The sequence below is a fragment of the Leuciscus leuciscus genome (assembly GCF_965113295.1).
Source record: "Leuciscus leuciscus genome assembly, chromosome: 11".
NCBI lineage: Eukaryota > Metazoa > Chordata > Actinopteri > Cypriniformes > Leuciscidae > Leuciscus > Leuciscus leuciscus.
The window spans coordinates 16,941,169-16,964,822 of record NC_138735.1 but is presented as its reverse complement, the minus strand read 5'-3'; the positions used below and the strand labels follow the sequence as shown (position 1 = coordinate 16,964,822).

At 37.2% G+C, this 23,654-nt stretch overlaps 2 protein-coding genes across 6 annotated transcripts; one reads left to right on the top strand and one right to left on the bottom strand.

The window, feature by feature from the left end:
- Positions 1-5,726: 5,726 nt before the first annotated feature.
- Positions 5,727-9,403, bottom strand: thtpa (thiamine triphosphatase). Of its 3 annotated transcripts, none has more exons than XM_082184198.1 (4): positions 9,264-9,399; positions 8,821-8,896; positions 7,288-7,824; positions 5,727-6,134 (listed from the first exon to the last, which is right to left on the bottom strand). In XM_082184198.1, the coding sequence occupies exons 2-4, from the start codon at positions 8,888-8,890 to the stop codon at positions 6,034-6,036; spliced, it is 708 nt and encodes a 235-aa protein (XP_082040324.1). In that variant the 5' UTR covers positions 8,891-8,896; positions 9,264-9,399; the 3' UTR covers positions 5,727-6,033. The 3 variants fall into 3 exon arrangements, with proteins under 3 accessions (XP_082040324.1, XP_082040325.1, XP_082040326.1); XM_082184200.1 differs by lacking the exon at positions 5,727-6,134 and adding an exon at positions 6,141-7,049 and having other exon boundaries at positions 9,264-9,403; XM_082184199.1 differs by lacking the exon at positions 9,264-9,399 and having other exon boundaries at positions 8,821-9,244.
- Positions 9,404-9,880: 477 nt separating this feature from the next.
- zfhx2 (zinc finger homeobox 2) lies at positions 9,881-23,367 on the top strand. 3 transcript variants are annotated; one of them, XM_082184038.1, is made up of 6 exons: positions 9,881-10,023; positions 12,759-12,917; positions 13,120-13,180; positions 14,388-18,403; positions 18,719-18,768; positions 18,892-20,811. In XM_082184038.1, the coding sequence occupies exons 1-5, from the start codon at positions 10,018-10,020 to the stop codon at positions 18,728-18,730; spliced, it is 4,254 nt and encodes a 1,417-aa protein (XP_082040164.1). In that variant the 5' UTR covers positions 9,881-10,017; the 3' UTR covers positions 18,731-18,768; positions 18,892-20,811. The 3 variants fall into 3 exon arrangements, with proteins under 3 accessions (XP_082040164.1, XP_082040162.1, XP_082040163.1); XM_082184036.1 differs by lacking the exons at positions 18,719-18,768; positions 18,892-20,811 and adding an exon at positions 20,821-23,367; XM_082184037.1 differs by lacking the exons at positions 9,881-10,023; positions 18,719-18,768; positions 18,892-20,811 and adding exons at positions 10,046-10,393; positions 20,821-23,367.
- Positions 23,368-23,654: the final 287 nt, after the last annotated feature.

Genomic DNA, 23,654 nt, shown 5'->3' with positions numbered 1-23,654 from the left:
TTTATAATTTTGTTCAATGTAGAAAGGTCAGCTGCAATCTATTAAGCTGTAACAATAACAACATTAATGCTAGTGATATAATGTTGATTAGTCATATGTTAAGGACTGCCAAGGCATTTGTATTATGGAAACAAAAATCGAATTTAAATGGCAATTTAAAAAAACAAATGCCACTATTGTAGGTTGTTGCCGTATGGCAACATATCATAAAGTACCTTAAAGCAAAAAAAAAATACTTTTTTTTTCTTTTTTTTTACAGCACTTCAAGTTAAGCCATTCTAAGAAAAGAAAAAGAGTCAAATATTTGTATATTTTTACATTTTATATATCACATCATAATGTGTGCGGTAGAGGGTTAAGTAAAATATATACATATCCAAATCTCACGCTCACCAAGGCTGCATTTATTTGATAAAAAATATAGTAAAAACAGTAATATTTTAAAATATTATTACTAATTAAAATAGGTAAATATATTTAAAATTGTAATTTAATTCTTAATATTTTTACTTAATATTTTTATGGAAACCATGATTCTTTTTTTTTTTTGGATACTTTGATAAATGGAATGTTCAAAAGAAAAGCATTGAAATCTTTTGCAACATTCTAAATGTATTTACTGTCACTTTTGATCAATTTGATGCATCCTTGCTGGATAAAAGTATTAATTTCTTTAAAAATAAACACTGACTTTTTAACAGTAGGCCTAGTGTATATTTTTCATTGTCAGAAAATATTTTTTATTAAAATTTTTTTGTGGTTTTCAAAAATATTTCACCTTATTAGATGTATGAATATGAATATAAAAATATATTATAAAATATACATGAATTGAAATAGCCTATATTAACAATCAATAGAATGGTTAAACATATGAGATTAATAGTTAAGAAATACATGGGTGAATCATCAGTTTATGACAAAGTAATTATGTCTTAACCTCTGGTTTGCGGTTGATAAGAATAAAAGACTTGAGCTCAAAACCCTGGGTCACTGGTTCCTTTAGATATGTACACATGTGAAATGAGAAGTGACAGAACTGTTACAAGAGCTCAGATCTGGCTTTAGGCTCAGAGGAGTATGATGACAAATCAAATATGACATGTTGCTCTTCTTTAAGAGAGAAAACCCACAGTGGATGCCCACAATTCTCTACTATACTGTATCTAAAAACCTATACTGACCCTAATTTATTAAAGTGCAGACATCCTGAAAATGTGTGTACTGTATATATATATATATATATTATCATAGAAAACCATTTGCCATCATCACCCACTGTGTTGGTTTAGTCAATCATTTTGAGTATATGTAAATATTTTAAGTTCATTACATTAAACTAACTGGTTTGAGTTCATTTAATAAATCTAATCAAGTCTTAACTATGTTTTTTTTTTTTTTTTTTTTTTTTTTTTGGGTGAACCACAACAGCTGCATGTAAACATTTCCTCAGATGATTTATTGACCTTTATATCAAATTATTAAATGCAATAACTATTTCTATAACACTAAATTACACTAAACTATTGCTCAAGTCAAAAGATAAAGGTCTGAGGCACTCAGAAGGATGAAGATTAAAAAGCCTTTATTAATCCATGGCTAGTCTCATAAAAATAAAAACATGCCTACGCGTTTCATTGCTCAAGTCAACTCATAATGTCATAAGCACTTCTCATCCTCATATTTTGTTTGTGGCCTGAAAATCGGCATGAAACTGAAGTTGCGATTGTCTTTTCTTCCCTATTGTGACGTATATCCAAGTGAAATGGCTTCTCAAACATGTATGACTTGATTTTGTCCATCAGGAATTGATTGGATCGTTGGTTGTGGTTTGCTATAACTGTGATGTCACGTGAGTGACAGATTGTCCCGCCCTCATGCCAGTAAACACATCGGCTGCATCCAAATCACATACTTCCCTACTAACAGGCGAAAAAACAGTATGTGACAAAAGTAGTATGTCCAAATTCACAGTACTCATAAAAGAGTAGGGAAAAAGTACCCGGATGACCTACTTCTTCCGGCGAGATTCTGAAGTGTGCATGTGATGGACACTTTTACTACTGTTGGCTAGAGGAGAACTGCCCCCCCGACTGAGCCTGGTTTCTCACAAGGTTTTTTTTTCTTCTCCATTATGTCACCTGATGGAGTTTTGGTTCCTTGCCACCGTCGCTTTGGCTTTTGGCTCGCTTAGTTGGGGACACTTAATATTCAACAGTATTATTGATCTGCCTGCATTGACTCCATTATATGAGAACTGAACTGAGCTGGACGATGACATCACTGTTTTCTCCAGAGAGGCTGTATAGATAAATGAACTAAATTAATAACCTTTTTACAACAGAAATGAACTATGATGCTATTTTCTTCTAGATCTGCTGTACAGCCGAAACAAACTTTGTTGCATTATTTTCCTGTTATCTCTGTAAAGCTGCTTTGAAACAATCTGTATTGTAAAAAGCGCTATATAAATAAAGGTGACTTGACTTGGCTTTACTATCCCTTGAGGCCACGGGAGAGGATTTGTGAATGGCAGTGAAGCGACGTAACTGACGCTGGTTGGTCACATGACAATGGCGAATGTAGTGCGTCCAGATTACATTCACACTACACACATTCATACTATATAGAACATACTTTTTTAGCAGTTAGGGATAGCGGACAAAGCCAGTATCAGACAAGAGAAGTTTATCTTTAACAAGATTAAAGTTTATGAGGGCACATGTATTTAAAAAAAAATAAAAAAGTCTGTGCACGAATGAATAATTTATAATATACACTGCAATATTTCATAAAAAATAAGAATTTTCAATTTTGATTTCATGCTTAACATTGGAGTATCAGCTTGATATGTTATGATGTCACATGATAACTTGTTCTATAAGTCATCAATGAAGTATGTTATATTGTTTCTGTTTGGGGTCTGAAAGTTTCCAGAAATAAAACCTTGAAATATTTTTTACTTTCAAAAACATGAAATTGTTTTGATAGAAAGGAAATAAAAATACTTGCCTTTTAAATAGCCCACAGTAACATATAAGAAGAATTTGAAGGAAAAAATAGAAGTAAATTTTTGAAAATCAAGCTTTTAATGTTGTTTATATGTCTATGTGGTGTTTTTAATATGTTTTAAGACAAACCGTGTGCAAATTCATAAGTCAACACCATTGCTGAGTATTTTCTCATTAAAACTGCAGTTATCTAAAGACAGTCTCAAAAACGCGGTTTGAAATCGCTGGTGTTTCTGACAAAATGCATTTCATTGTGTATATCTGATTCTGACTTCATTATAATACCATTAATTCAGAGTTTCATCCCAGCTAACAAAAACATGTTCTAAGAACTGAACTGAAAATGTTATTTCTCTCAACATTCAAAAGTTTTTTTTTTTTTTTACATTTTGACGTGTAGTGTGTGTGTGTGTGTGTGTGTGTGTGTGTGTGTACAAAGAGACTGTGTTCACAGTCTCTGCCAAAGCCAAACTAAAATAGTGTAAAGCAGCTGCTGTGAGAGTCAAATGTGAGAACTTTCAATGGAACAGCGCCATGTGGCTTCATTTGATCACCTGTGTAAGTGTTATTGATGACAGGAAGGTCACTGATTGTTTGGAAAGAGAGAGAGAGAGAGAGAGAGAGAGAGAGAGAGAGAGACGTTTTGTGAGACTGTGAGAACTTGAGTGTGAATGGATGCAAGTGGGATTGTTAGCAGCAAAACTAAAGCTTTTATAAGCAAAAGTTACAAGGCATCCAATGGTTTTGATGCGAAAAATACACCTCTGTCTCCCTCTGTCATTCCCATCTGAAGGTTCCTCTGAAATAATGGCACTTTAATTGTATCCTGTCAAACCTTGCACAATGGTTTCCCTTCATCATACATATAAAAAAACATTGAACAGAGTTGGTCTGAGCAAATATCTAGAGTCATTTTCTCAGGGATATCAGTGTAAAATAATAGAAGTCTAAAGGCAAAGGCCTTGTGTTAGGGAGAAGAAAGCCAGAGATAGCCTACTTGCACTTTAGAGTGAGTACACAGCATCATATTTCACCTCTGCTAATATTTCCTCATAAAAGCCTTCTCTCCACACTCAAGCTGAAGTCTCCAGATGAAATAAATACCCATTGCATCCCTCCATACCAGCTCTCTTTTATTACAGCCTTGCACGTGAGCTTGTTACCATCATGACCTTTACTTTCTTTTCTTTTTTTTTTTTTTACCTTCACTGGGTGCTCTTTTGAGGTTTTTATTGTAAAATATTTAGTATAATAAAATTATTTATAGGCCTAATTAATTTTTAGTGCTTATTAAAATCAAACAAATCATGTTAAAACCAATTGCATGCATCAGATCATTTTTAAGGGTTTGAATTTGTAAGCGTTTGAAGTCACAATGAAATCAAAATAAATCTTTTTATGTAATATTGCAGTTCATTAAAAATATAAAAATGTTCTGTGCGCATCATTATTATTATTATTATTTTAGTTAATGTGCCCTCGTTATCTTTAATCAAAATAATTTCCCTTCTGCTTCTTCTCTGGTGATGTGTTTGCTGGCGTGAGGGCGGGATCAACCTGTCCTGTCACTTACATGAGATCCACCAATAGCAAACCCCAACCATCCAACCATCCAATCAGGTCCCCATGGACAAAATCAAATCCCGCCCAACAAGTTCGAGAAGCAATTTCACTCGGATATACGTCACAATTGGGAAGAAAAGACTCCAATAGTATGTGCATGCACCTCATACTTCTTTTAGATTTTAAATACTTCCTTTTTTAAAACATCAAATTTAATTTTAAAAATGAAGATATGTTCCAACAATCATTCACTTTTTGTTCTGTAATGTGTATTTTGCAAATAAGTATAGGTTACACACTCAAACTATGTCGTCAATTTGATGCCGAATGTACAAGGGTTAAAAAATAATATTTGTGAATCATAAACACATGTCATTGTGGCATAATATCCATTAGAGTTGTGTGAGTGTGAGCATTGGACATTGCTGGAGTGTCAACAATGAGTAATATGTAGGCCTATAGATAATTGATCTAACTGACGCTCCATAAATCATTAGTAATGAATAAGGCTCATTTTAATCATTTCGAAGTCTGTTCCGTATCGATTACCAAACCACCTGGTGTTAAAACAGAGTTAAATGAACTTGTCAATGTTTTTTTTCCAGTAAGATTGCGCCCACTGCTGGCGTGCTGAGCGAACAGCTCATAACTGAGATAACAGCGCTCTCTGCTGAGCAAACGGTGCACTTCACAATCATACACAAATCTATTTAGGTCAAAGCAGAAAATTGCTAAATTACTTTCAAAATAAAAGTACCTGAAATATGTAATATTTTCGAATACGGCATTTTTAATTTTTTTATTTAACAATCTAACACATGATTTACTGTAAGATAATACCATATAAATCAACTTTTAGTAAAAATCTTTTTATATTGCTACTTGTCCATGGTACATTTAACAAGCCCACTCTTGTTAAAGAAAAGAACCTTAAAGGGTTCTTTCAGACACTTTATATATACATATTTAGGGGTTCCCATCATGGCATCATTTTATGGATTTAATTTTAATTCACTTTTTTATTTTGATTTAATGTCATGAATTAAACAGCTCATAAACATACTTAATCACTAGGGAAAAAAATTAAATAACTTGTTTAACATGAAAGTAGCATGCAATAACTCAAAATAATGTAACAGAACCATTTAAGAGTAAAGTTCAACAGTTGTTTAATAATATATATATATATATATACACACACACACACATTTATATACAGTATAGTGCCACAACAAATCAGAAAGACTGTTTTATTAAGGTACTCTTTATTAAGGATTTATTTTTAATCAAATATCTGCTTTGTTTGACTGATGCGTGCATCGCTACATTCTATACTTTTAAATACTTCCTCTGTATTTATCTGTACTTCACAACAGTGATTATTTTCTTTGTGTAGTGCACTTTTTCATAAATTAATAACAATTAAAAACTACAAATCACATGTTACACTAGTGATTCCTCATAAAATATGAGCGTTAAGAAGTTTTGCATAGTGGTCTGGTTGATATCTTTGAAGGTAAATATCCATTTTCCCCTTTACTCTCTTCTCACAGCTTAAACCTGTGAAGACAGACAAAAAAACAAAAAACATTTTATATTATAACATGGTTATATTATAAATGAGGTTCATGTATCATTATTTATCTTTAATTCTAATGGGTTATTGATACATAACAGATGCCAATTCGTTTATAGTTGTTTTATAGTAATGTTGACTAGGCAGCAGATATGCATCTTTGGATGTCTTAGACAGGGTTATTATAGTTAAAAATCAAGTCCCGCCCCACATTTATTATTGCTCGAGAAGCCACACTAGGGAAGAAAAGACTATCACAACTTCTGTTTCATACTGACTTTAGCCAACACTGAACCTAAAACTAAACTATATAAAACTTGAACTGAACTTAATCAACACTGAACTGAATGACAGTATGTTCTTCTGTTGACCTGCACAGCAGTATTTCATTTTTTCTCATATTTGATGTTTGCATCATTGTGAAGTTTGCATCACTCATTGTTATTTTCCTGTTTATTACTGTGAAGCTGCTATGAAACAATCCATATTGTATAAAGCGCTATATAAATAAAGTAGACTTAACAACAACAAAAAAAAACACTTGTTACTTGAAATAAACATTAAAAACATTCAAACTTAAATTTATTTCATTTCAGCTACCAAGATCATTAAAACTGAAATAAAAACTAAAGTGACAAATGAAAATGACAAAATTACTAAAACTTTATAGACAGCTGAGCATGAAACGGATTGCAATAGTCTTTTCTTCCGTATTGGGACGTATATCCGAGTGAAACGGCTTCTCAAACAAGAAAAATGTAGGGCGGGACTTGATTTTGTCCATCGGGAATTGATTGCATCTTTGGATATGGTTTGCTATTTCTGTGATGTATTGTGATTGACAGGTTGCCCCGCCCTCACGGCAGTTAACACATCATCATAGAAAGGAAGAAATGTTGCTGCAAAAGGAAGGGGAAGTTATTTCGATTAAAGATTACGAGCGCACATGCATATAAAAAAATTATAACAATGATGTGCATGAATAAATCATTTACAATAATAAATACCGCAATATTCCCCCCAAAAAACCAAGAATTGTCAATTGGAAAAATGAATATATATATATATATATATATATATATAACAAATTCCCTCTGTATATATATGGCAGTGTCCACACACAACACATCAGCTCACCCAGTTCTGCAGCAGTGCTTGTAATCCTCTGCAGAGCTGCATTCATGTCACCTCCTTCAGGCACCAGAACCTCAATCTCTCCCACACAATATCCGAAATCAGCCTGGTCCAGATCCACCCGCACCGCACCGTCTCTCTCTAGCATGAACGAGCAGCGCTTGGTCTTGAACTCAGCAAAACAGATGAGATTGAGGTCAGACAGCCACTTTGTGTCATCTGCTGAAGAGATCTCGGTGTCCTCATTTTCTGCCACTTTGTCAATTTGTTCCCTTTGTGAGGAATTTGATTCACTCCCTTCAGCAGTGTGTTCCCTGATAATCCTTCTGACTTCTGATTGAATCAGAGGGAAACTGGTTATCTCTTTGTAGCGTGAGCAAAGGGCCTGAGTTTCATTGTCAGGAGTTGTTCCTGAAACTGCAGGGCATTTCAATTCCCACAATCCCTCTCGGCATCTCAGCCAGAAATCCTTTAGTGTGAGGATGAAATCTGGAGAGTCAAAGTACTGGTCTTGAAACTGCCGCTGACCAATACATTTAGCTGTGTAGAGACATGAATATGTATTAATATGTGTGTGTGTGTGTGTGTGTGTGTGTACAGTACTGGTCAAAAGTTTGGAAACATTACTATTTTTAATGTTTTTGAAAAAAAGTCTCTTATGCTCATCAAGCCTGCATTTATTTGATTAAAAAAATGCAGAAAAAAAACTGTAATATTGTGAAATATTATTACAATTTAAAATAATGTTTTTTTTCTATTTTAAAATATAATTTATTTCTGTAATGCAAAGGTTAATTTTTATCAGTCTTTACTGCAGTCTTGAGCGTCACGTGATCCTTCAGAAATCATTCTAATATGCTGATTTATTATCAATGTTGGAAACAGTTGCACTGCTTAATATTTTTTTGGATCCTGTGATACTTTTTCAGGATTCATTGTTGAATAAAAAGTAAAAAAGAACAGCATTTACTCAAAATAGAAAACTTTTCTAACATTATAAATCTTTACATCACTTTTTATCAATTTAATACATCCTTGCTAAATAAAAGTATTCATTTCTTACAAAGACGAAAATAAAAAATTACTGACCCCAAATATTTGAACGGTAAGTGTCTATTGTTAAAGATTTCCATTTTAAATAAATGCTGCTTTTTTTTATTATTTTTTTTATTCAAAGAATCGTGAAAAAAGTAGGCTATCACAATATATAAAAGAAAAATTAAGCAGCACAACTCCAACATTGATGATAAATAAGGATCATGTAACACTGAAAACTGGAGTAATGACTGCTAAAAAATCAGCTTTGCATCACAGAAATAAATTATATTTTAAGCTTTATTCAAATAGAAAACCATTATTTTAAATTGTAATAATATTTCACAACATTACTGCTTTTTCTGTATTTTTGATTAAATAAATTCAGTCTTGATGAGCATAAGATACTTTTTCCAAAAACATTAAACATTAACATTTCAAAAACATTACCAATCTAAAATACATATATCATACGTGAATTAAAAAAATGTTTGAACACACCTCCAATATGCTGTAGTTTCCCCATAATTTCTGCATTACAAACAAATTTTCTCTCCACCTCTACAGTCATTTTGTCCTATATGAGACATAAAAATAAAAACGAGAAAGTAGAATTTTCGCATTATTAAAGACTTTCTGTTGTAATGGACAACCTATAAATGAACATATAATGTTGTAAAATGTCTAAATAAATTCAGATCAGCTGTGTTTCAAAACAAAGTGAGCTGCGTAGTGAGGCAGTAGTTTTTCGCTTTCGGGGCGATGACTTCAAATGCTGTCAAATGAGACCTGACAACAAATATTGCCGGGAACCTACTAACAGGTTCATATTTTTTTAGCTGAGGTAATTATACTGTGACTATTAATGCGGTTAAAAAATTCAGGATGTGACAGTCATTCCGAGTCAACGATACAAACCATAAAACAAAAACATCTGAACTTACCGATCAATCAGTGTAATGAGGACAGACGTGGAAACGGGGTCCTGTACAGCTTTTCCGGTCAGGCATGTTCACGGACAGCCTAATATCTGCTCGTCATTAAACGCACCATATACGCAACAGAACAGAGTGATTTTTTTTAAGTATAAAATGTGCTAAATAGTTGCTTAACGATTTTTGTTACAATTTCGTAGTGTTTTAATAAACTAATGAGTCTGCAATCGGTTTGATCAGCACATTAGTGCCAGTAGAACCATATATATTTTTGTTAAGATTACATTTATTAGCTTAGACCTATTTTATTTTCTTATTACATCCTATAATTATTAACAGCATATAACCAATAACATAAAAATATATTTATTAATTATTATTTTTTATACACACCTTTATATAAATATTTCTCTCATTTGCCGTGTATGTTTTAAATTATACTTCGCCTCTATGTTCTTTAAGACGTCTTAAAGAAGTTACAACTAATTTAATTGATGTCAGTATAACAATGTTCTAACATGCGTTTAGGTGTTTTGTTGAATCGAACCGTTAGTGGGAAGAGGAACATTCTTGGAGAGAGTTAGCAGTCAGCTTTTGGGGGAGCTGTCGTGTGTTTACTAGAGGAGAGCAAAGCAAGAGTGAACGAGAGAGAGAGGGAGGGAGTGAGTGAGTGAGTGAGTAAGTAAGTGAGGGAGGGAGAGAGAGAGAGACAAAACTTTTCAGTTTTAAAGAGCGAGAGGAAGCGTGTGCTGGAGTCCCAACCATGCAGGTAAAGCCTTAGCTAATTGCTTTAGTGTTAATTAAACGATGTTGACGCCGAATTGATCAAGAAGTTGCGATCGTGTGGGCGATGCGGATCTCATCGCGTCCTGAGCACGATAGAGAATTTGATGCATGGCATTTCATTGCGAATATTTAGTTAGATTTCGAGTGTTAAAATCCAAACTTTTCTGCCTCGGACTCTCATTTTGGCCCCGCCACCCCCTTTCGCTGCTCGTTTTTTTGCACGTCGCTCTTTTCGAGCAGCAATGCGCTTCGTCCGTCGTTAATTACTGCGCTCTACAATTATTAAAACACACTTATGGTGCTTAATATCTACATTATCTACTAAACGAGGAACTTAGACCGCCAAATGCAAGGTATTGGGTTAGATAAATGCCGAAGGAGGACGACAAACGGCTTGTTTTTGTTAACACATCTGTATGAAGCAACCCAAATTCATTAATTAAATAGCTTAGTCGATGTAGGCCGCAATTTCCGCTGTGCAGCGGACGGCGGGCGGGGGATGTCTCAATGTCCGACCAACAGGCCACAATCAGGGGGGCGAGGAACTAATCAAGCCCGAGGTTTTACATCTGAGAGCCGAAAGCCTATTTACACAATTCAATTAGCGCAATAAAGCATACTTGGACTGCAGCATCTCGAGCGTTGCTATTGTTATATACCTTATAATCTATTCTCGCAGCTCTTATTCGGTGTCTTTGAGAAGTTTGTGGGCGATTTGTGGCGTGATACGCGATACATAATTAGTTGACCAATTTGTTGAGTGTTGTTAGCTGCGTTAGCCATGTGAAGTGCCACGACTGTTTATGAGAAAACGGCTTCTTTTGTTTTAACATCACCCTTCAAGTAAGAAATCACTCAAATCAGTCGCTTTGCAGCGATTAAAGTTGGAAAAGGGGGTTATTAGGGCAGGAGACTGCAGTGCGATGCACTTTAATGGGGTATTTGTCATGATTACACTGGAGTGTGTGTGTGAGAGAGAGAGAGAGGGAGAGTGTCTGTGTATATATGCGTGTTAGCGAGGCAGGCTAAAGCTCTCCGTTTCCAATTGATTCAACAGCACACGGGTCTTGCTAATTAGGCTGTGGGTTAATTAACGAAATCATCAAGAGTTATGGCGGCCATATGAGCTCGCTGTCGAACGGCAGTGTCCCGCGGCGTGTGGGTTCGTCTGTCTTTGACTTTTAGGAGAAGTTAATAGTACTTGTCTTGAGGATTCAGTGCATGTTTTCAGTCTAGCAGGGAAGCTAATTGGCGTGGCATTGTAGCACTGTTGGCATTTGATGTCTGTTCGTTACTTGACTGTGTGGCATGTAAAAACGAAGCCAGAAACGGTGTATTTGAAACGATTTTGCATGCATACGCGAAACGAAGTCGTTTAGATGTGAATTAAGATGTTTATATCTTTGATCTCGACGTATGTGTTATTTATTTATTTGGGTTATTGTTTTAAAGAGACATTACTGTCATTAACATCCCAGGGGATTTGCACCCATTATCTGTTATTTACAGGCCATGTCGCCTTATTCACAAGGGACAACATGTTGACAAATTTCACTCACATCAGCATATTATAAGACTAGTCAAGGTCAACATTTAGGCCTCCTCTGACGGTAAATAGCCTAGTTATTGCAGAACTGATAAATGCATGTGTGATTCTGCTTCTCAGATTTTATTAACATGGTGTGCCTTAAAGTAATGTGCCTTCAAATGCATGATTTATAAACAGGCCACAAGGTATCGGTGGTCCAGTTTTGTTATGTTGTGTCTAGCAGAAAGAACATAACTGCATCTGTGAATCAGATTTGATGTCTTGCACGAATACTGTTATAAGTGCATAGCACAGATTGTATGGCCTATATAAATAACTAGAGGTCACAATATCAGACCTGATTGTGAACATACTTGAAAGAAAGGGGTGGTTGAGTGACAAGTCCCAATATTAGGCATGATCATTTTGTTGTTGTTTTGATTTGTAAGTGTCATCTGACATCAAACCCAATTAATAAGCGAGACAATTGTTGCATTTCTTAAAGTATATTTTGGAGTTTTGACGATTAAGCTTATGTGAACTGAACAACTATTTTAGAGCTGATTGTACATTAGACATAATACATGCAGTGACATGAAGAATGTTAATGCATTAGATGCTGTCTATAAATCTGTTTATTTATTCTATATATTCTATATGTTTATGTAATCATCTCATTTTTATATATATATAAAAAAAGTGCTGGTTCACCCAAAAATTAATATTTGCACCTCACCTTATGTCATTCCAAATTCAATCCTGAATGAATGACTTACTTTCTTCTGTGGAAAATAAAGATAAAAATATCTGTTTTGAAAGTCAATGGGGTCCGATGTTGTTTGCCCACCAATGTTCTTCAGAATATTTTCTTTTGCATTCTGCAGAAGAAAGCCAGGCATACAGGTTAGGAATGACATAAGGATGCGATTTCAGTTTTAGGTGAACTAACCCTTTAAGACTATAGTTTTGTGAAGTGCTGCACTTATTTCATGTATTTGTTAATTTCACATTTCTTTCAGGTCACTGATGCATAAAAAATTGCACACAGTGGCCACTTGAAACAAAAATAAATGCATAATATACAATATTATTTATTTTTTGAATTCTGAAAATAAACAAGTAATAAAATATTTGCCTTATTTAGGTATGATAAAATATTATTGCATATAATAATACCACTTTGGTTTCAGGAGGAGCCAGGAGAAACTCTGGGAGGTGCCAGTAACAGGGGGTCAATGTGTTTATGCCCTCTATGTCAAGAAAGTCAACCAGACCGTGAGAATCTCTCCCATCACCTTACAGACAAACACAGTGTCCTCCCTGCTTGCCTTGATAAGTTACTGGATATTGTGAGTATATTTAGGATGGACTTTTTGGGAAAGAAAAATTTTAGCAATGTTTAGTGATGTCATTATGCATGTTTTGATGGAAAATACTTGTTTTTACAAAAGAAATTAGGCCTACATTGTGTGTTGTCAGTGAAACTATAAGCTTACACAAGTTTGTTTTGTTTGCTTTTAATGTAAATAATTGATTTCTTCTTTTCATAAGGCTGCTCCTAAGCACTCTTCCATTGCTGAAGATGAAGAATCCAAAGCCCTAAATGATTCAGGTGAGTTTTGATAATCTATAAAGTTACTGTTAATTGTATTATAATGTTAAGTGTTTGTATATGTGCCACAGTGATTTAACACTATCCCAGCACTGAGGTCTTAGGTTCCAGTGTTATTGATACCAGGCCTAGGCTATGCACCACTGGACACACAATTGGCTGTGTTGGTGACCACCTTGCATCAGTAGTTTCCATGGCAATGAAGCACCTGTAGGTTGTAGCTGAGTGTGGCCCCCACAATTATTCAGTTTTCCTGCTGACTCCTGGACGTGATTGCTGAAAGAAAAAGAAAAAAAAACTGATTTGTTGCAAATTATTTACATTTCACTGGTTGTTTTTAAATCCAAACAAATGATTTTTGTTCTGAATCTGGACATAAGGGGGTTTCAAGCTTTTTAAGGTGAGGGATGGACCAGGGACCCCAGTTGCATATCGTAAACTGAGTGTTGTGATTTAAGACTGCTCTATTATACCCATGTATAATTTATTTACCTATGCGATGATATTGGTCAAATTAACATTGATTTATGGATTCATACACATGTGTTTATGATTCATCTTAATAAATGTATTGTTAACTTTACCTTTGGTTTAAAGGGTTAGTTCACTCAAAAATGAAAATTCTGTCAGTAATTACTCACCCTCATGTTGTTCCGACTCCGTAAGACTTTCGTTCATCTTCGGAACACAAATTAAGATATTTTTGATTAACTCTGAGAGCTGCTCACTCAGAGGCCCACACAGAAGAAAATGAATAGTTGAATAAAGTTGGGGGGTTTTTTGCGCACAAAAAGTATTCTCGTCGCTTGATAGACTTAAGGTTGAGCCACTGTAGTCACTTGGACTATTTTAACAATGTCTTTACTAACTTTTCTGGGCTGGCAGACATAAATTACCTAGCAGCCTATGAAGGAGTGAGCCAGCACTCATATTTCATCAAAAATATCTTAATTTGTGTTCCGAAGATGAACGAAAGTCTTACAGGGTTGGAACAACATGAGGGTGAGCAATTACTGACAGAATTTAAATTTTTGGGTGAACTAACCCTTTAATATACATTTTTACAATTAGCAGACAATTTGTGAAATTGCTCCCTTTTTGAAGACCTGTTTTACATATTCAGCATAATAAAACTGCACTTATTTTGGACTTTTTTTGTTTGTAAATGCTCACTAACATTGTATTTTCTTTTTTATCAATTCATTAGATGACACATCTCAGCAGAAACATTTAGAGAACACAAAGTCCCCCTCAATGGCTTCCCAAAATGAGAGCGAATCTACAGATGCAGGTGACAAGGGCGGTTCTTCTCAGGAAAAAGGGCTGGATGAAGAGCTGGAAGGAGGAAGAAATGAGGAAAGTGACGTGGCTGGCCTGGAGTCAGATCATGACAATGTGGAGCAAACTATAAAAACATCAGAGGCTTCTGTAACCAATGGCAGATCCGTCTGTAAAAACAGTGTAGCCTCTGAAGGTGATAACCGTCCATTCAAGTGTAATGCGTGTTTGGAGTCATTTCCCACTAAAACAGCATTGAGTGTTCATTATAATTCAACCACCCATATTCAGAGGATGAGAACCGGGACGGTGAAAGACAGTGACTCAACCCCTTTCCTGGCTCGACCTTATGTCTCCAACAAACCATACCAGTGTGCCGTCTGTCGTGTCTCCTACAATCATGCCATTACCCTGGAAAGTCATTTAAAATCTGTGTTGCACCAGAGTCGCAGCAGGAGTGCGGGGAATGCTACTTCTAGTTCCACTGCAAATACAGGAACTGGAACCATGGTTACAAACTTGGCTACGACCACTGTTGGAAGCACCACACAGTTAGTTAACGCCTCCACCAGCAATTGTGTCACCCAAGCAAACCTGACTCCATCAGCAGTAACGACCAAAGACGGAGAGCAGATGCAGCCTCAGCTAGCTCCCTCATTACTTTCTTCTCCGGTGGCCTCCGCACAAGCCATGTCTGCTATTCTCACTCTCCTGACTTCCAGCCCAAATTCTCTCCCACACTCCATTCTTCCTCCTCTCTTCACGACTGGGACATCTGCAACACCAGGGGCAGCTACCCCGCAGCTTATACCCCAGCCTCATATGCTCATGCCCCTGGTGTTGAATGGACTCCAAACTCAAACCCAAATCCAGGGCCAGAATCCAGAATCTCCAAACCAGCTTTTGCAGCAGGCAGTGCCAGTTCTTGGTCTCAGTGCTGCACAACAGGCTCTCTTGGCCCAAAGACTCAGTGGCTTACAAAGTCAGTGGGCTGCATTTGGCCTCCCAACCACCACTCAAATGAGTTTAGAGGACAAGCTGGTAGACAAGGGTGCAGACATGAGAGTGCACAATGAGATAAAAGTAGAGCCTTGCGATCAGCAAATGTCACTAAAATCTGAAGAGGACTGGAAAATTGATGGGATAAAAAAAGAGATGCGTATTAAGAGTGAAAATACACAAGAGCACAGTGAGAAAATGGTGTGTGATGGAAAGGCATGTGATGAAAAAGAGCAAGAAGAAAGTGAAATGGAAGTTGAGAGGAACAGTGAAAAGATGTGTCAGGGGGATGATGCAAACTCCAAAGTAACTGAATCCTCAGCGGCCCCTGTCCATCAGCATGATATTTCGTTGTCATGTGCTTTGGATCCAAACCAAGGTCTCAGCCATGCACATCCTGTTAACAGCTCTGGCGCTGTTTACTGTACCTTTCGTAACACTAATTTTGCCTTAAGAGCTTTAGGCCATAGAAGTGCTAAAGATCATCCACTCTTGTCTTCAGGACGGTCTGTGCTCACTGAGTTTCAGTCTCAGGTTCTGTGGGCCTTTTTAGAGTCACGAGATGATGCTGAAACATCTAGTCCTCAGCGGGAGGACTGCGAAGCCCTCGGCAGGGAGGTTGGGCTAAGTGGAGAAGAGGTACGCAAGTGGTTCTTAGATGCCCGGCAATCCAAAGATAGGGAGAGATTAGACAGCTTCCATGATGAATTGGACAGAAGTATGGAGGAAGAAGAGGGTAATTTAATGATAGATGAGGGTGAAGATGGACATAGTCCATCAGCAACAGGCAGTCATGCCATTGACCTTTCCAGTAGTGCAGAACGACACAGGATTGGTAAGGGAAGCCCAAGAGAATTGCTGTTGACATCCGACTCTGAAAACGAAGAGTTCTACACGTCTGTTATCGTGACTGATGAAGAAAGTCAAAGCAGCTCGATGAGGGAAGAGTCAGGTAGCCCAATCAAACAGTCTTCACAGGTAGAGCCAACAGTTGAACGGTCAAGTGGTGGTGGAAAGGTTCTTCGTTCTACTACAGTCTTCCTCTCGGATGCAGAGGATGAATATGATGATGAACAAAGTATGAAGAGGAAAAAGAGAAAGAGTGAGATTGACAAGGAAGAGGTGGAGATCAAGCGAGAGAAGCAAGATGTAGATCTTGATCTTCAGTTGGAAGCACAAGCTGACCCTCCTACTCCTTTTTCAGTTGCGGTCGATCATCAGGGTGTTCCAACTGGCATCTTGCAGTCATTGCCCCTTTCCCTATCATTGGCTCCACTTTCCACCCAGTTATACAGTCCATATGTACTCTCACTTCCTTCATCAGTTATTGGGGTGGGTCTTTCAGAAGGAGATCGAGGTAAGATGGCCTTTGCAAACACTCGGAGTCCAGCAGCAGTACTTTCGGACCCTCTTAATGCAGCTGCACCCACCTCTCTTACACACTCCTTATCTAATGGTAATGATTGCGAGTCTGCCTTGGATCTAAGCATGGGGAAAAACCACAGCTCTACAATATCATCTGTCTCCCCAGCTAACAAGTCCTCTATACAGAAAAGTCATTTGCTTGATGGTCTGGGATTGAGACCAGCGACTGTTGGGGTTCCTACAGATAGAGGTCTCATCGTGGTTCAGGTGAAGCCAGAATCTGCCATTGCTTTACCATCTTCCAATAACAGTACTAATCGCAATAATTTGGCTAAGACTAGCACTGTGTACATGAGGGCAGCAGAAAAGGTCAGCACATCACTCATGGAAAGGGAAAAAGAGAAGGAACGAGAAAAAGAGCGGGATCAAAAGAGGCCAAAAGTCAGACGGTTCAGGGACATGAGACGTTCCAGGACCATCATCCATGCTGACCAGCTTGATATTCTTTACGGATGTTATTTCAAAGATCCAAACCCAGGCAAGCATGAATTTGAACAAATATCTGAGTGGGTAAACCTTCCAAAGAAAGTGGTTCAGATCTGGTTCCAGAACATGAGGGCTAGGGAGCGAAAGGGAGAGGTCCGTTTTATCAGTGATGGCACTTTGGCAGCTGTTGGGAAACCACTCATTAAGTTCACCTGGCCACTCTCGAAGCCCATATTCTCAACCCCACCTAAACCTAACCCAAGTCCCTCCACTGGCTGGGGCTCTGCAAAACCCCAAACTGGAAATATTCCTCCAAAGACAGATAAGGTGAAGGATGTCAAGGAGCCCCTGAAAACTCCCACTCAAGGTCCAAGTAGACCAAATCAGACAGCCTCTTTCACCGTTGTGTCCACCGGCCCTTCATTAGTTCACAAGACCAAAACAGAAGCAACTCCCATTACAATGGTTAAAATAGCTCCTAAGACAGTGGCCACTCCGGTTGCAGTTCCTCTGCTAGTGAGTGGGATTCCTACATCTCGATCTGCTCCGAAAAGGAAGGTTGAAGAGGTACGAGCCGAGTCAGACCATACTGATGAAGATGATGATGATTACCGAGGAGAGGTCGAGTCTGGGACCACCAGCCACATTGTGCCAAAATTGTCCCCTACGCCAATTAACAAATCTTCTGCCTTGGCATCTCAGAAACACAATGGGCTCAAATATTGGTCTCAGAAAGGTCCATTCAAGATCAACACCCTCTCAAGAGAACAGTTAGGCTTGAGCTCACAACGACCTACACCCACTACCACCACGCCCACCACGCCATCTCCTGTGACGGTTACAGTATCCTCTGGTCAAAACCAAAAAGAAACAAGTTACATGCTGCAGAACTCCACCCCAAGACGACCTCGAACTCACCTGAACTGTCTTCAGCTGTCCATCCTGCAGTCGTGCTACGAGACATGTGCTCATCCTAATGCACTGGAGTGTGAGGCAGTGGGGACAGAGCTTGGGCTTCCACTGAAGGTTGTGCAAATCTGGTTCCAAAACACACGTGCTAAGGAGAAACGCTGGAGGCTTCAGCAAGAGAAAATGGTAAGGGCACTTTGTGTAATATTCTGAAGCAACTGTTTTCATGTCTAATTTTAGTATTTTGCTACAATGTCATTAGCCTTAGAGGTGTCCATATACTTTCTCATGTCATAGGCTAGCAACACGTTATAAAAAATGTGCCTGGTGCAGTAATTAAAAAAGTGTCATCTTTAATTCTTCTTTTATTATTTCTTTTGACATACTGGTGATGCGTTTAGAAAAAAAATATTAATCCAAAATTGACTCAACCTCATGTCATTCCAAACCTGTTTGCATTACATTCTCATTTATCTCATTTTACGTTCTTTTACACAAAAGGAGATCATTTAATCTGGTTGGGTATTTAAGTGCTTCGTTCACCCTGAAATGTAAGTAGTAAAACGTGGGCTGCCACTTCTCTCTTGTGCACCATCTACGCTTCACACAGTATGTGGCAAAATGCTTCTTTTACTTTTTTTTACTTCTTTTTCTTTAACTGTGTCCCAATTCAGAGGCTGCATCCTTCGAAGTCCGCAAAGGTCGGACCGAGTGTTGTTAATTGGGACGGTCTAGCCTACGGAGGATTTCTCTTGTCGACTAGCAACTGTTGACAGCTGCCGTTAACGAGCGGCAGTAATGTTTGTACTGGACTTTTTTGAAAGTTATATTCAACTGTCTGAAAACAAAACAGGGTTCACAACTTGTCTAAATATGCTCACCGTGGTCCATTTATGTAATAAAGAGTATAAACTATATAAAATCGCATCTTAGTAAGATATGAGTCAGCATTTGAAATGCTTAACTTTTTATTTTTACATTTGTATCATTAGATATTCGAGTAAGTTGACACCCAATACTTACATTTGAAAGTGTAATACGGCATTTTCTCTTTAAAAAATCCTGTCGTCAATGGCATGCAATGAATTTTGGGGTATACTAGGCCACGAAGGATCCATCTGCTGTGTACTTCAATGCCCAGGAAACGAAGGCCGCATTTCAAGGCCGAATTTGAAGGAGCCTTAGAATTGGGACAGCTTTCGTCACGCTACTGTGATGCAATCGGCCTTCGAATGTGGCCTTTGAAGGATGCAGCTTCTGAATTGGGACGCAGCCCTTGAATCTTTTACATTGATGCCTAGAAGAAGGTGATTGTTTCCGCCACCTGATGGACAGAAGTGTATGGTGCACAGGAAAGTAGTGGCAGCTGCAATGATTTTACTACACAAATTGCTTCTGTTTTTTTTTTTTATCAAAACTTGAGCACTTAGACCATGAGTCGGCAACCATTTTGCCATTTTTAAGTTTCTGAGTTATTCACTGTGCCCTAACCTAATATGTCCCCCCCCCCCCCCCCCCCATATGTATAAATACACATAAATATATTTTAAATATTCAGAATGGCTAATAAAGTAGTGCATAATCTTAAATATTTCTGAAGCAGTGTTCACGTCAATGAAAGCAAGATATAAGCTTCATTTTATTTATCATCAGCTAATTTCTAAATCAAAGACTGCAATTAAGGAGAGAGAGCGGCATCAGCATTAGTAAGATAATTTAATACTTTAACAACCAGATGCATTTTATCCAGTTTCATCTGGAATGTGAAAAAATTCATACACATGAACAGAGTTTCCACATGCATCACAGTCATTTTGATGTGTGTGGAATGTTTATTAGGACTCTACCCCCCGGTTTCACAGACAGGGTTTAAGCCTAGTCTCAGACTAAAATGTGTGTTTGAGTAGTTTCAACCGAAAGCAACTCGCACTGATACATCTTAAAATATGTCAATGCCATTGCTTTGTCTCAAGATGCACACCAGTAATGTTTTTTTCAAAGGCAAGTTTATAAAAGCTACTTAAATGCCCTAATTGAACTAAGGCCTAATCCTGGCTTAATCTAAACCCTGTCTGTGAAACCGGGCCTACATATTGGTTGAATATCTCTGAAATTTACAGCATTAGCTATGTACAGCGGAACAAGCTGTAAGCTGTCAGTCAGTAACTTGTGTGCATGTGATGTGCAGTGGTCGTGCTAATGGTTCTCAGAGCTGCGTGCTTTAATTGACTTGAGCAGATTAATTCTCACACTTTAATAGTAACTCCTAACTTAGTAAAGCAAGCTGTGTTACTATGAGGAATGATTAGATCTGTATGCATGTGAGGTACTTTATCTGAATGAAATACATACACCTCTCTTACTTTTGCTCACATGCCAGCAATTACTCCTCCGCGTGCAATAGATTGCCGACCCCTGACTTAGACTATGGTCAATAACTATTTAAGACAGAGGGATTTACAGTGATAACCCCCCCCAAACTCACGCACACACACACACACACACACACACACAGACACAGTTTTCTCTGTTGTTATTGCTTAAAATGTTGTTTTTCTGTAATGAAATGAAACTAACAATGTAATTTTTACATCTTCACACAGTCACCTAATCCCATTGACCCTTCCAAGAAGGTAGATGTCAGCTCGGGTAGCTACCTGCAATACAATGCTCTCCGAGCCAACCGTCCCATCCTGCCCAAACCTGTACAACTGACAGTTGTGGAACCAACTCCATCATATACCATCGGCCAGACAACAGGCCGTGAGACTCTGAGAGGCAAGTGCGACGCCTGTGGGATTGAATTTGAATCCAGGGCTGCAGCACGTGACCATGTCTTCTCTGCTCGACATCTTGCCACTCTGAGAACCACTAACTTTGGTCAGCAAGCATCGTTGGTCAGCAATGGATCTGGTACGGGGTCTACTGGTTTTGCCAGCCAGTCTTCTACCCCATCACCAGCTAGCAGCTCCAGCTAAACAATGAATTGAAGCTGGTATAGTCTGTGGACCCACTAGACTTGTTGGCTTACAAAAGACAGATAAAGGGTGCTGGTCTTTTAAGCTATTGTTCTTTTGAGGCTCTAAATTGGAGTGGGCACAGATGAATCTGGCCATCTTCACTTTCTCTCCTTGGATATCAGCAAGACATTGTTATTATACAGAGTCTTTACTTACAGGGCTCCTTTTAATGACCTATTGCCACAGCATCATTTTACTATAAATAATCTACTGAAATGGTAATCATGGACATGCTAATGCTTATGTGATCATGGTTCATTTTTCACAACTTCATCTCGGTTTAAACTCCTATTATGTTGGGTAATATTCTACTCACATTTACATATAACACTTGGTTTGATTGGGAGAATCTATGGTAATGAACGCCCAAAAACTCAACCAAAGTGCTCTGGGTTGTCATTTATGTTTGTGGTACTGCTTTTGCTTGAGCCAGGGTGGTCTTTAGCCTGTTTTTAAAACCTATATAGAAGAGTTGTTTCTAAGCTGATTTATCTCCGATAGTCTTGTTAATTCAAAGAAATCTATCCTGTAAACAGAAGTTTTCCTTCTGGCTCAGTTGAAAGAAGACTAGACTATGCTAACAGTTGATAGTAATGAAATCGTAATGACAAATAAAGCAGAGAATATGTGTAGTCTGGAATATGGAGAATTTGGGAGCGTGTTCTGAATCCAGACAATATGATAGCTATTTTTGAACAACCATCATGACAATCCTATAGTCATCAGCAGAGCTCTCGTTGAACGTTAAAGATGTCAGATGGTCCTCATACAGCACTTTGACCCTTTTAAAGTCACAAACATGATTTTTTTTTTTTTTTAAGGTTTTCATGTTCCGCAAAATAAACAGTTTTGTTGTATGGTTAAAAACTTACTGTATGTCAAACTGTAATGAAGTATTAATCAGCTTTTAATGTTATTTTTAAAGAGTTTGCATTGCACATAGTTAAAACAGACAAAAAAAAAATGGATCAGACCTAGCCGCTGTGCACGAAGCCAAAGTCAAGTCTGTACTTACACAATTTTATATAGATTTGTGGAACATTGAAATCATGTACCTTATACCCTCTGATAAATCATTTCATTTGGTTTGAGTCTAGGGAGTAACCCCAGCTTGTCGATATAAATTAAACACAAAAGTCATTTATTTATGGTAAAAGCAAAAGCATTTTAGATTTATGGGAGAGAGTTGTCATTTTTTTTTTCTTGTTCTTTCACTAAGCATTTTGTTTTTTTGCAAGCCGAGTGCTCATACTGAGAATATTCAAGTATTTTCTTTAAAACCCACCAGGAGAGAAGACAGGGTGCTTTAAGTGGACCTGGAAACTATTCATCAGGCCAACAGGAGGTGCGATTTGAAGGACATGAAATACTAAAGACGATTTTCCTTTTTTGGTTTATTTTGTATATTATTATTGATACTATTAATACTTTAACAAAATGCAAAACTAAAAAAGATTTTTTAATGAACTATATTAAGAAAATGATATTCCAAAGTTATTCTTTCTGTTGCTTTGTCTCATTAAAGATACCAAAAAGCAATCTTGATTGGAAGTGTTTGTAATGCAAACCACAAAGGAGCTCCCATGCCTTGACACTTTGAACTAGTCCAGGGTTTAAGCACGAGCTACAGATAAATGCATTTCCGACAACTCAACTTGGAACACTTGAAGTTCATCGAAATGTTTTGTTTTCAGTATATCCCAGCAAATACAAGTTGTTTTTGTTCAAATTTGTGTCAAGTAGTTCATATGAAATGAACATGGACTGGGTTGTAGTGCAGTGCTACAGGACGTGGGATCACATGGTGTTGCACTGTTCAGAGTATATAGGTAGAATATGGAGAAATGTTTTATATTATCTTTTCACTTTTTCATTGACACTTGATTATCACTTGTTATAACTACTACTTACTATTTTTCATCACTTTTGATTATTATTGATTCATAACGGTTTTAATGGCATCTCAGACTTTGATATGCCATTGATATGAATATTGAACGATAATGGTGGCAGTCTTGTTATGAAAAATTAGAATATTGATTAAGCTTGTTTTCCCCTCAAATGTACCTTCATTTTGTGTTGGTTCTCCTTTTTTCTTATGCAGAAAACAAATAAACTGAAGTTCATGTATTGATGTTTCCCTTCATTATGTAAATTACCCTTATAATTTGTGTATATGTAGATTTATTTATATTTTATGTCTACATAAGTTGGGTATTAGCTGCACTATTTAATATAACTATTATGGACCATCTTGTCAGGGGTTCAGCTTCATTAATGTATTGCTTAATGTGGCAGGCAAATGAAAATACTAAAGTATTACTCGTTAGAGATTATCAATATTCATGTCTTAAAATGGGTAAGATATAGGCATAATTTCAGTGGCCTCGGGTTAAGTTATGAAGGTCTCGGTATTT